This window comes from Opisthorchis viverrini (genome assembly GCF_000715545.1).
Source record: "Opisthorchis viverrini unplaced genomic scaffold opera_v5_100, whole genome shotgun sequence".
Lineage (NCBI taxonomy): Eukaryota > Metazoa > Platyhelminthes > Trematoda > Opisthorchiida > Opisthorchiidae > Opisthorchis > Opisthorchis viverrini.
The window spans coordinates 1,326,547-1,339,705 of NW_008751756.1; the positions used below are offsets into that span (position 1 = coordinate 1,326,547).

General features: G+C 45.5%; 2 protein-coding genes across 2 annotated transcripts in view; one reads left to right on the plus strand and one right to left on the minus strand.

Moving 5' to 3' along the window:
* Positions 1-1,723, plus strand: part of T265_05374 (hypothetical protein) — a gene marked incomplete at both ends in the record, with an annotated part of 54,700 nt that extends 52,977 nt beyond the window's left edge. The window contains one exon of the mRNA XM_009170365.1: positions 167-1,723. Within this exon, the coding sequence (XP_009168629.1) occupies positions 167-410 (244 nt within the window). The remainder of the gene's footprint in view (positions 1-166) is intronic.
* Positions 164-8,535, minus strand: T265_05375 (hypothetical protein; the record flags this gene model as incomplete). The annotated part of the gene is made up of 6 exons (XM_009170366.1): positions 164-803; positions 1,516-1,720; positions 5,549-5,635; positions 7,584-7,611; positions 8,299-8,409; positions 8,462-8,535. 6 exons carry the CDS (start codon positions 8,533-8,535, stop codon positions 691-693), a joined length of 618 nt encoding a protein of 205 aa, XP_009168630.1.
* Between the last annotated feature and the right edge of the window lie 4,624 nt (positions 8,536-13,159).

Here is a 13,159-nt window from a genome sequence, read left to right on the forward strand (position 1 = left end):
ACCCCTTCATTTTCCCCACGATGAGCAGAAATCGCTTCATGTGTGACTTGTGTGTTCGGTGTTCATGGACAGAATGATGTCGTTCCTTCATAACCGCATTCTCTGACTACGTATTCTTGACCTGTGTCGTCATATGATCGCTGAATTATTCCCTTAATATGTTCAGCTCGTTCCCCAATTTGGATCGTGTAATCGAATACATCCAGGCATTCTACGTACCAGTACACGAATGGGAACACTGGTTGACGCACACTGGTACGAAGTACTCGCGTGCTCAGCTCACTGGCCTTGCTCACTGTCTCGCTCGTGGGGATCGGAGGCAACGACAGCGTCTTTTGAATACAATCAATCAAATTTACGGATCCTCCGGTATACAAGCCAGTACAGCCATTCCAAATATAAGCACCTAACATTCCGTTCCGTTGTTCGTTCATTTTTGTAAACACGCAATGATCACTGTGATCCCGCTATTTTACACAATCGAGCACTCCGTTTTTTTTGACTTTGACTATTGACGAAAAAAAGTGTTTGTTGTAAATGGTCTCTTTTTGACAGATTTCTACAACCACCGTATACAGGTACACCCAAACATGTAATGGACAATGAAAGTTTCTGGTAGGTTGGACAGGCAAGGAATAGGCATTGACATGTACAAGCACTGTACAAACAGTGGTAGGAAAACAATTAGCATCAACTCGAATTTGTCGCGGCTGACTGAAATTTGAGCATCTCAATTCGAAAGGCTGACGGATTGTTCCATAACTGAGCTGCCTGACCGTTCAATGGACTGTCATTGTTTGGTTCTGAGACGTACAAATGGCGGGAATCAATGTCGTTTTACAGCAGACCGGCTAGGATAGCTTAGTTTTACACCACACAACAAGACTATGCGATTGATGGTACTCTTCACAAGACATGACAGAACAAGCTTTAGTCAGTAGCCCATTACTACTATTGGGAAATGATCCCAAAACAGACTGAAATATTCTTCGGAAAAAAATGGGGTGCAAGCATTAAAAAGTGGACAGTGGGAACAGGGTAAGTGATAAGATCAACTCATGGGACTCTCCGTTCAGGAGATCTCAGAATGGTGTATTGGGACTACCTCAAAACCTCTGCCCTTTCAATAGTGGGTGTTTGAACGGATGCTTCTCAGGTCAGAAATTTGTACCCATATATACTAAATGCGCCAGGAGTGCAAGCTTTTCAGTCCACTACCGTGGGTCCTGCGGATGAAAATCAGTCCTTAGCGAGGTCTACACAGATGCCAGTGTGCTCCAGTATTCTTTCCATCTCCACGTGGTAAAGACGAATAACAATCGATCGGACGTGTGGATGAGTCAGAGTCCAAGATATAAATGAGTATTACTAGGCTTCCGAGTTAGATCGAACAGGGCGAATGATCCAACACGTTTGGATAAATATAACCGAAGATGATCATAGCAAATTGTACAGTATCTGATAGTGAAATGTCTACACCCCTAATCGTAACTAGTTAGATCAATGTCATCCCACCTGCCAGCAGACTCCGAATTGAAAGAAGTAGGTTTTCAACTGTGAGCAAGGGTGACCATTTCTCCTTTAGAATATCCAGACAAATGGCGCCTTGATGATCCACGTTCGGATGATAACATCTTGAGACGAAGCGCACAGTCGGGGGACTGTAAGGATAGTTCGGGCCGAATTCCAAAGAAAGCTTGTAGCGCTGTCCCTCATAAACCTACAAAGCACGGGAGCAAACAATTCGATAGCAAAATTCGTGTATGCATCCATGATTAATAAGAAACAGCATTCAAGAGCCCTCAAGGCGACATTATGTTGATCACGATAATCTTATACGTCTGTTTCGACCAGCAACCTAGGGTTATCCAGTTAGTCTTGTATGTCAGCACAATGAACATATCTACGGATACCCAGCAACGATACCGTCAAAAGAAAATAAGCCCCTTGGTTCCCCCCCCCCCGGACTTTTACTGAATGCAAATTGAGAATGGTTAACATGAAAAGAGTTAACCCGGCCTAAGAGAAACTATCAACCAGCTGGGAATGGAATCAGATGGTCGATGCACAGAATGGACCAATATGGCACAAACAACTATAGTAATCGATGAGCATGCGCACATCTAGGAAGGCGTTGACCACCACGGTCGACCTTGAACGTACGCACCTATGACTATAAACTAAGGGTTTTTCACCTTAGATATCGCTTTGTGTAAAACATAGACGTTGCACCAGATCTGCAGATTAGTAGATCGTTTTTTGAAGGATCGCGGTGTAACTGACCTTCACACATGATGGATTGCTGGAATTTGGTCAAATTTTCCATGGTGGGCAACTTATGTTGTCTGCGGAGCTTCATCAGAAATCAAATGAATTTATGAAATGTACATGTAGGTACAACACACATGACGAAGCATATTGATTTTGACGAGGTACCTTTGACACAAGGTTAACATGTGTTGATCATTTTCAACTCCATATAAAACAGCTCCATTTTCAGAACCATTTAGCAACAAAGCGGACTCCACTGAATAGTTAATTTTGTGAACATAACAGGCGTCATAGACAAATTAGGAGTGCCGTACTGAATTCTTTTGGATCACGATCCATCAACGTTCTACCTTTGGTTAATTGTACATGGCTTAGCGACAACCAAGGATTTGCTGGTTGCGCCCACCGGTAGGGGGCGTAATGTCATTGGTTCCATCTCCCCGTCCTCGGTGAACGAAACCGTAGCGACGGGAACCACTATATACCGACGCACAATTTACCTTGGCTGGCTGACGGAAAACGCTATTAATCTACCGTCCCAATGAGAGGAGTCAGTAATTCGTCCAAATCGATAACCGAAATAGAGTATTGTCTATTAAAAAACGACTATCAATTACTTCTTAGCGTAACCAAACTGCATTTGGGGCTTTCAGAGGGAGCCTAAAATGATATCCCAGTTTATTACTGAAGTGTGCTGTGCTCCGACCGATAATTTCCTCTACAACTGCAATCGACCCGGTTGTCTGACCCATGCTACTTGCAAACGCTTGCATGGAACTTTTCTGCCCGTCGGTGCCATGGAGAAAGCTAATAGTTCGCTGTCATGTTCTGACCGCCAATTAAGGCCACCGATAACTTTCGATTATTCGGACGACGATCCTGTATTGGTTTCGTGCGCACTGAACACTAAATGCGTGCTCGCTGGTTCCGGCCCCATTGGTGTGCCCTAAGACGGTCGAATGCATTGTGTTCATGACCGCCCTACCCACTGTCGTTGCGCCCGAGGAAAGCGGAATTTAGCTAGCGATTTGCACTTGCCTGTTATATGCCTGAGAAAGTGACGTCGATTGATTTTCATACAACAGGTGCGTGTTTGTGCATATTCGTATGAAAATGCGACGTGTAGACTGGGTGGGCGGAAGCAGTGAAGTGCTAAGGTTTCGAAGACCTGGCTGAGTCATAGGACTAAACCCGGAATAATTGACCATACTGGACATTCCTGGATATCACAAAGTCCCACTGATACACTCCACGATAGGTGCTTCCGAACAGAGGATTCACGACTTTCCGCCAACACACACCAAATGTGCGCGTCGGAAAATTTCCCTCACGGCCTATTTCACCCTCAGTAAGATAAGATGATTGTTCAGCTGTAACACGCTTTCGGTGCCTAACTTCTATGCCACCCGAAGGAAGCATGGGGGCTGGGATACTGCCAGGTTGCCCAAGACTGGACAGGGGAAGTCGAGAGGCAGAGTTAGGGTTCGAACCACGGACCTTCCGGTCAGTAAATTCGCGCTATAACCACTCAGCCATCTCGCCTCCCTGAGCCATCTCACCCTTAGTATCTCGTTTCGAACGAGTTCTTCCTTACGAACATTCCAGACATGTATCGCAAAGACGAAGTGCGCATTGTATGAAACTTCAAGCAATCCACGTGGTGTTTGCTGGAAGCAGTCTGTCAGATTTATGAAGAACTGTGGGGTCACAAATTCATGAGAATTCTTTAGCCCCAACAGGCGACTGACGTGTTCGCAGCACCCAAGTTATTCGCTCCAAAGCCACCGTCAATAAAATGAGCCTGTCGTCAATAAAACGTTTAGATCACCATCGCCCACCACCAGCACTGATTTTCTTTAAGACCATTCCGACTACGAAGTGGTAGCCGTAGGAACATCAACGACATCACACCAACACTGCCGAAGGGTGTTGATGTGTTCATTGCAGTAACTGGCTTGTGAAATTCTGACATCAAAGATATAGTACTGACAACGCCGTTGATAGACAAGAATTTCTTATGCCATTATACAAACAACTTGGCTCGTGACGGCCTTGGCCTGATGGACTACTAACGGCACGAATGTCTCATGACTCGTCACACAGTGATGCTGTAGAGTCGAAACGGAAAAAGTCATTCAACGAGCTCGAGATGACACAGCGGTTAAGGCGCGAGTTACTGACTGGGAGTTCATTGTTTCAATCCACACCTGGTTTATGAGTGCTCCTGAACAGCCTTGAAAGGCCTAGCAATAACTCGACCAGCGTACTTCCTTGGGGATGAATGACGGCTGTGCACTGAAACGACGAAACATGTGAATAACCCGATAGACAAAGAGAACAAGTCACACGTGAAATGGCCACGAGAAACCACAACATACGGCGTATCCAGCATTGGATATGGGCTGTTAAAATCTACAATTCGTATCACTAGAAGGCGTTCGTTCCTACTCGTGAGCCAGAAGCCTAGGTCAATAGCAATGCTGGTGGGATACCCAAAAGAACAAGGAGTCATTTGAACAGGAGAATGTATCACCTTGATTGAACAGTGGCAGAGGGTTATTGTCTCCGACAATAATAATAACAAGAATAATCAATAAGCGAGGGTGCATCAACCGCTGTGACTAGTATGGGGCAACTTGCGCAGAGAAATAGCGATGATCCGGAGCGCCTCTTTCGATTGAGAGTTTACTCGTCATTCTAACATACGTCGAGAAGCTTTCAGACTGCAGTTCTGCATTCGCGAGCCGTCATCCGTCGTACAGATAAAGACAACTGCGCAAAACCACTACTGGCGAGCAATGGATTACAACAGGTCCGGACACAAACTCTAAGCAAAAGGTTCGAGGACTACCGGCCGGGAAAATATACTTCAACAACCAGATACTAATAACAAGTCAGAAACGGTTTGACTGATGGCGCATTTGATAGCCCAACAAACTGCATGAATAGAGATTGTGCAGCAATTCGAGTGAGAAATAAATAGCATGTTTTGTGTCTGTTGTGGAGATGATTTTCAGCAAACTCCGATCTAGGTCAAAACACACTAAAAGCGTTAGGTTACCGACAGATTGTATAACAAAGAACCGCCCTCTTTGATCGAATGGATGATGATTTGGTCAGGATGAGCGTATACACCGATCCATAAACCACCCAGACCCAAAAATACAACATGTACAAATGAGCAATGGAGACGGAGTTGCTCCAAGGACTCCTATTCAACTAAGCCAACGGATGACGGTTTATTAATTAGACACCCGCGAATATCTCAGTAACTTACCGTTTCATCAGGGCCTTGAATGGAAGCAAGCCACCGAGTAAGGTTTTCACCGTCAGGAAATGCCGTTATGCCTTTGGGTGATGACACCTGAAAGTGTCCAAGAACACAAGCGAAAACATAGAGCAGGCTGTTTACTAAAAAACTAATGAAGGAACAACCCTAGCTCAGCAGCGACAGAGTCGAATTCAGAAAACCCGCTTGCCTGAGCCTTTAGTCAAGACATCAAGCAAGACACCCAGTGAACCGGCGACCCAATAAATGGCATGTTAAATGTGAGTGGCCGATCAAATGACTGTTGCTAGGGTGTCAGTGCTACAGGTGATCCAAAAATAATCCGAGGACTTACTTTACTGGGTCCAGTCCCTTCGAGGAAACAGAATATTGAACCGCCACTATAATAATGAATTAATTCACTGACCCGGAAAAACTACTGTTGGTAACACCATCCTAGTATTTAGTCTGAATTGTGTCTGTAGAAGAACTAATCATGTGACCGAATATGAGCAATGATGACGAATTAGGTACCTTTCTGAACAGGTTGCACAATGGAAGTTTTGTGCAACTAGCAAGCCATTGGGAAGCGAGTTGAATGACAGTAGTCTATTATTCTGGCCATCTGGAAGAATCGGGCCCAAGAGAACTAGACGTTTCAGAGGGGTTTGGTAAACAATCGGTGGATTTATTGCTGGACAACGTTTCGCTTCCGAGAAACGCAGAGGAATACCAGGCGTTAGTCAAAGATTCAGCAATGGCAGGGCATGCCCTAGACACGGGGCATAGGATAGATTTAGAAAATGTGGACATCCTGAGACGGGGTTTAAGATTCACACCACAGCGACTGGTGGCCGAGGCGGTGGAAATCGCCAAGAATCCCAGTGTGAATAGAATAGAGGGGGTAGAACTTGCAAACGTGTGGAGAGCGGTCTAAGATCAGCCGAGATGACACGAGGCGGTGTACAGTTATCAGCGAAATCGCCTGGGTCTAAAAGTACAAAATCCAAGTAGCGTTAGATCCAATTAACCAGCCCATCCCCAAACTAATTGTCCCAACACCCTTGGACGAACACAGGTGAACGAAATCTGTGAACGACCCCAAGAGGAATTTTCCATTAAGGTGTCCTAGACTGAAGAAGCAGGGACGAAAAAATCCGGGTTCATCATAAAGACGAACCCCCCCTAACCGATCTATCGTAAAGCTTAAAGCTTTTGTGTCAAAAGCGAAACGTTGCCCAGCAATAAATCCACCGATTGTTTACCAAACCCCTCTGAAACGATGACTTCCCAATCGGTCCCAAACATTTTCCAATTGATTGAGAACTAGACGTTATTCGAATAATGAGAATTTAAATGGAAGGCTAAACAAGCGCTGTGTTAAATAGCACATAGTCGTCCGGAAGGTAAGAAAACAGTTGTATAATCTTTTTGTCCTGGTACCTTCGTAAAACAGCAAGTACATTTTTGGTAGCGAATGGAAGTAAGACAGCGCATGGATGAATCCCTCCATCTCTGAGATGACAGCAGATCTGCGTTGAATTATATCTTGGTACCAGCTATTTGTTCGTGGATGCAGCAAAAAATGAACAACTAATTAAGTGGTTCAGCAGTGGCATGACGTCGGTGCACAGCCGTCGTGCAATTCGAAAGAAACACGAGGGTTGATATATTGCTATATTGCCCAAGCTCAGGCAAGAGCAAACGAATGACGGATATTCTGGACAGCACCTCCGCACCTTAACCGCCAAGATGTTTTCAATTCAGAGTGAATCGTCTAGGAAAATACTGATTGCATAGGCGCTATCTACGGCAGCTGGATGACCGACGGTATTACTGCTGAGCACTACTTCCAACTATTTTCATTACTCTACATGGCATGTAACTGGCCCGACTGAGCCAAATTCAGTTTGAGAAACGCGATTATACCTGTGTAAATTAGAACGCGCGCTGGTGTCATATTGAGAAAACGACACTGAAAATTTTCCTTGAGGTCTGTCGTTTTGACAGATGCATCAATCAATCTACAGATAAACCAACTTACCAGTAATTCCATCAATTCTTTCTGGAGTCTATAACAAATTTAATGTTTAAATAGAAGGTAACCAACCTTTTCTGCGCATCCACCATACCGAATTTTATCCCAGAACCTACATGGGAGCCAAGACAAGAGATAAGGTTACGATGGACAAGCTAACAGTGAACCGAAACCAGGTATTCGCAAACAGTTGTAGTTTTCCCAGGTATGACTGGTCTTTCAAAGGGGGATGGAAGAAGCTAAAGGAAATAAATGCTAGGGGCGAACGTCCAACTCATCATTGTAGTTACCATCAATCACAGTGATCTTCATCGACAGAAACACCAACATTCAAACGGCCGCTTTAGTGCATTTGGACTTGTCTAACTCTTGCTGGTATCTGAGCAGGCTGTTAGAGACCTAAACTTAGCAAAGTAAGGTTACTTATGAATCATGATCTCTACGATAAAAGCAGTCGTGTGTTAGGCATGTGCAATACATGGTCTAACCAATACAGCTTCTGGTGCTGGACACACTCCTCAGTGGGAGTCCCATAGGCACAACCGAACACTCGCTATCTAAGTGCGTCGTTACGAATTCACTAAAACTAACGCAGGCGAGTTGTGGTTCTTAGACAGCGGTTGACGAAAGCATGAAGACCTCTCAATTACACTTCTTGAATAGGCTAAGTCACACAGTCATACAACAAAACAACCCGTACTGTAGCCTGACACACACGTACCTTGAGATACATGGATATGCCGATTTGACGAATCGATGTCTCAAATTAGCAAACGCGATCTGAGCCTTGCAGATTCGTGCATTGACCTCACCTGTCACACTACAATCAGAACTAATACAACATCCGGGATACGTAAAACGCCCCACAACTTCGAGTCACTCACTACATTGTAAGTGGCATGTGCAGTGACTGCATGTCCACGAGCAGGACTTTACACTTTGTGGGTGCAAAGTGCATAAAGGATAGCTTTGGTCAGTTCATCCAAAAATACCTGCGCCTTCTAATCTTCCAAGACGAGAACGATATCGTCTGCATATTCCAGATCGATAAGGTTTTCGCCAGAGGCCATTTGAACACGGGGGTTTTAAAAACTTCCCGTTTGTCGTTCACGAAACTAAATCGGAATAAAGAAAGCGGGCACTCCTGACGGTCACCGCTTTGTGTAAGGAAGCTTTAAGAGAGCTATCCATAGTCTCTCATACGTCCGAAAGTGAGCATTACCTGTCTTCCAGTTTGAAATAGAGTACGGACGTTAAAAGCTCCTATGGAAAAAGAATTCAGTGGATTTAGAAAGGCGTTATTTTGTTCACTGTTAGTAGGCAGTGGGATGCTTGAGACAAATTGGTCAGACAACTGACGGTCAAATGATCCAGCAAAGTATGTATGCGTGTGGTGGGAAGGGGTTGGGGAAGGGCATCGGTAGACAGAATCGTGCGGGCATACAATACCTTCAGGTTGAGGCACCTCACCCTGAGTCCTTGACTCAAAAGAATGACCCACAAGGCAGTGGGAGGATGTAGGATTTTCTTTCGGGACCCATCTCGGAGCCGATGACTCAACAGTCTGACCTGCTCGGCTGCAGGTGGCTGGCCTAACCAAATGGCACAGGAAGTAAGGCAGTACTGCCTCGTTTCCGATGCGACTGCACACAGCAGGTGCCTTCTGAGCAGCACTAGACTCCCTGATTATAATTTTTTTTCGACCATACTGAATGATGCGCCGGAGTCACGGTCAATCATTGGGCGGTCGGGGTATGTGGTTTTTAGGGCCGACCTTTTACAACCCGTCTTTCCTCGGGAGAAGGCAGCATCGCTGCTTCCATGAATATGGACATGCTTGTAGTCTGTCTGTAGTCTGCCTTCACACTCCCATCGCAGAGGACAGTACTTCACCCCCAAACCACCTCGTAGTACGGGTCTCGCTGCTCTTAGTCTGACTGTTCCTTTCTGGCCTTCCTGGCATGAATGCACCTTGTGGAATGAAGTTCCAGCCGCGGGATATTTGAAGCACTCAAGCCCGACCACCAAGTCAAGATGGCAGCTTTAGGTTGAGTTACTGACACGCATCAAGTACATGGGTACTGCTTAAAAAAATCAAACCGTGGTGTTACCCAATCTATATACTGATATGCCGTTAGTCCACGACTTCCTCAGTCTACATAACAAAGTTGAAATCACTTTCAGTGGGACCAAGGTTCACTCACTCTCTGCGGCTTAACTGCTGCTGAGGGTGAAGCATATTTTTCCGCTAACCTCTCACCTGATTGCGAACCCATCGCCACGAAGTCACGGTACTCCAACCGTGACGAAGAACAGTCTACTCGCTCCAAAGTTAGCCGACCAATGGAAGAAGGTACAAACGAACCTTTGAGTTCTCCCTGGAGGGCCCAAACACTTCGCGAAAAATTCAACCCACAAGGGGAACAGTCTACTCGCTCCAAAGTTAGCCGACCAATGGAAGAAGGTACAAACGAACCTTTGAGTTCTCCCTGGAGGGCCCAAACACTTCGCGAAAAATTCAACCCACAAGGGGTATGGTACTACAGTACAGTCAAACCATTATTCGGTTCACACACCTAGGCGCTTACGCGTTACTGCAACTGGATAAAATGATTGAAATGTCTGCTATGCTGTGTTTGACACCTTAGACCTATTGAGGGCTTAGCAACAAGTTCCAATGAGACACCCCATACTCCATACGGTCCCTTCACTGTTTCTCCATAACTACTACTCCACATGGACGCATGTTTGGCTTGGACGCCGGCCGTCCTACGGTTTATTTATACAACCTGGTTGATTATTCTGAGACCTCTTTTGCTGAAGACTTGATGATCCCTCATAGTACGAACCAGTCGTTGAGAAAGTCGAACTTGTAAATTACAATCCACATTACGGCAATTTTAATTTTTCAGGCGGAGAACAAGGTACTGTATCCATCTGCAATCACACTCCTTGTGGCGACCGCACATTTGCCAACGCATACCTCAACCAGTGAATGCAATGACGCTCATACACCCCTCACTCACACGCGCCTCCACTCAGTAACGTCAAAGATAATGTCGAGCATACTTCAGTCGCCATCCGTACCCGGAAGATGTATCTGCATATCCAAATACGTATGAACCTGAGCCTCCAACACCGTACACGACCCTATATTTTAGGAAGCCGGTAAACCTGACCATACTTTCCATCACACCTTAATCGATTTTAACAATCAACCTTTATTCCAATCCAACAGCCTGCGCGAATGTCGTGACTATCGTTTGTATTCACATTATCGCTTCCTATTACCCACGTCTCACCTTTGCTTATGTACGTCTATTCTTGGACAGGAAAAGTGCTATTCATTCGATGCAATTCCGTCTTGTTCTCACGCCCAATCAAAATCCAAACTCCATCCGTAACTTCACCAGACCCTCTCAGTTCACCATCACCATCATCATCAGTGACGGCAACATTAGTGCTGATGCTCCACTGCCGTACAAACATAAATTCTACTTAATTTTGTTTAAGCCCTTAGAATGGAAAGTTAAAAAGATTGGGTGAGGCAGAGGGCCCGACGCCTACATCTCCAAGCGTTCGAGCAATCTGGAAAGAAACTGACAGCAGGAGTGCAACTGACACCGACCGGCCGCCATTTCTTGCAATGTCTCCTGCCAAACACAGGAAGACTCAGGATGGCACCATCCTGGATGGTATACCGCATAAAAAACACCCAAACTTTTCATAATCTCTTTTGCGCCCTTCTGCCAATTCACACGTCCACCCGCGGTTGGCCCCATTTTGAGGGAGCACGGGGAATGAAACTAGCTTCTTGGGACGATGGTTCGGTGTGCACAGCACATGGCTGAACTGGATATTTTCCGTGATTGAATCACGGTCATCAGATATCCGACTTACGAGAAATCTGTTTGTCCCAAGCCGCTTGGGGTGTTCGACCGAACTGGTGTTTCGTTCCGTTCAGCTGTAGCGCCCCTTCGGTGCTCAACTGCCATGCCACCCGTAGGAAGCATGATGACTAGGATACTGCCAAGCTTAGACAGAGGAAGTCGAGAGTCAGAGGTTGGGTTTGAATCACGGACCTTCCGGTTAGTAAATTCGCACTCTAACCACTGAGCCATCTCGCCCCCGTTCGCGTGTTCTGGATACACAACATACATCGACCGGAAGAGCATTGATAACTACCTACTACCCAGTTCAACAGAGTACGGACGACGAAAACAGCAACGCGACACAGGTCCCTTGTTTGTAAAATGGGCTGTTTTGGTCTATTTTATTCCACAGAAGCGCAGATGCAAACCAACGGATGAATGATAGTTCTAAGTTGCCAATGTCGACGATGTGAGTTTGGCTGAGGATAGCCATCTTGACTCAAAATCTAACAAAACAATGTAAAAGTTTCTTCCTCTTTTTGGCTTCTGGAATCCAATATCAGTTGCTGTGGTTCGTCGGGTCCGCATCTATTAGGCGTTTCGTGGATATGCGTGCATCATCACAGACCCTAGTTGCTTATGTGTGTAGAACGGAATCCCGCTTTGCGGCTCGCATTCAGGCGCTGCTGCAGCCAAGACGCCCAACCCGCAAGTGATTGGTCAGACGGATGGGTCGCCGACCCAAAGTATGGGCTCAACAGTCAACCATGATTCAGTGTCAAGAATTCACGGATTGATACACAGGATCGAGGCTTTCGCCCAAGTTTTCCAGGTTGGGTTTGACCTTGTCGTTCAGCGGCTGCTGTTCACCTGAATGGCACACAGCGCGAGGACTCGCATAAAAAGCGTCTAATAGTGATTTGAGCTGGGTACTAGATGGAACGTGGACAGCAGCACTCAGCAACTATCCAAAATGAGAAAAAAAACCACCTAATAAAAGTGTGCACTCTGAGCATGAAGATTGCAGTGTCTGTAATCCGTTGTCACATTTACCATTCTCCTGAACTTGGAACCACCCTTTGCAACTGTCGTTCACATTGTATCATGACGTTTGTTTTAATGTTACGAATACACAATTTTTCGGTGCGACCTGCCGACTTCTTGCTGAACGAGTGTATTTACGCTCCATTGAACTGTTTGTTGATGAACCAGTGGGACCAGATCTCTGTGTTTATGTCAACTGTTGAACGTCACAATAAACCCCTGTGACATTTTTTAGCCGTGAATAATTTTCCTACCGTGGAATATATCACTCACGCTGAACCGTCTCCAGTTACCGCATTTGGATCGGTGTAATGGACTATTGGATTTACACATTCGTGAGTCCCCATTTGACTACTCATTCTTTTCTTATCGTGATTTTGTGATCTTGTATTAGTTACTTTGCTTGTTAATTAATCCTGATAAGGTCGTAGTCCGCTACAAGATCTTCTCGCCATATCCTCTTCTCTCGCTGCATTCCGTCGATTCAAAAGCCACCCGGGAAATTGGGCAATAGCCTCGATCCTGTGTATCAATACGTGAATCCGTGGTGTAAATATCGTTCGCCCGAATAGGCTTAACCGCTCAACAGAGTTTCCGAAAGGTATTCCGAAGTTCACTGGCATAAGGGAGTAGGCTTGTACTTATAGATGGGTGATTTTTTAGTTG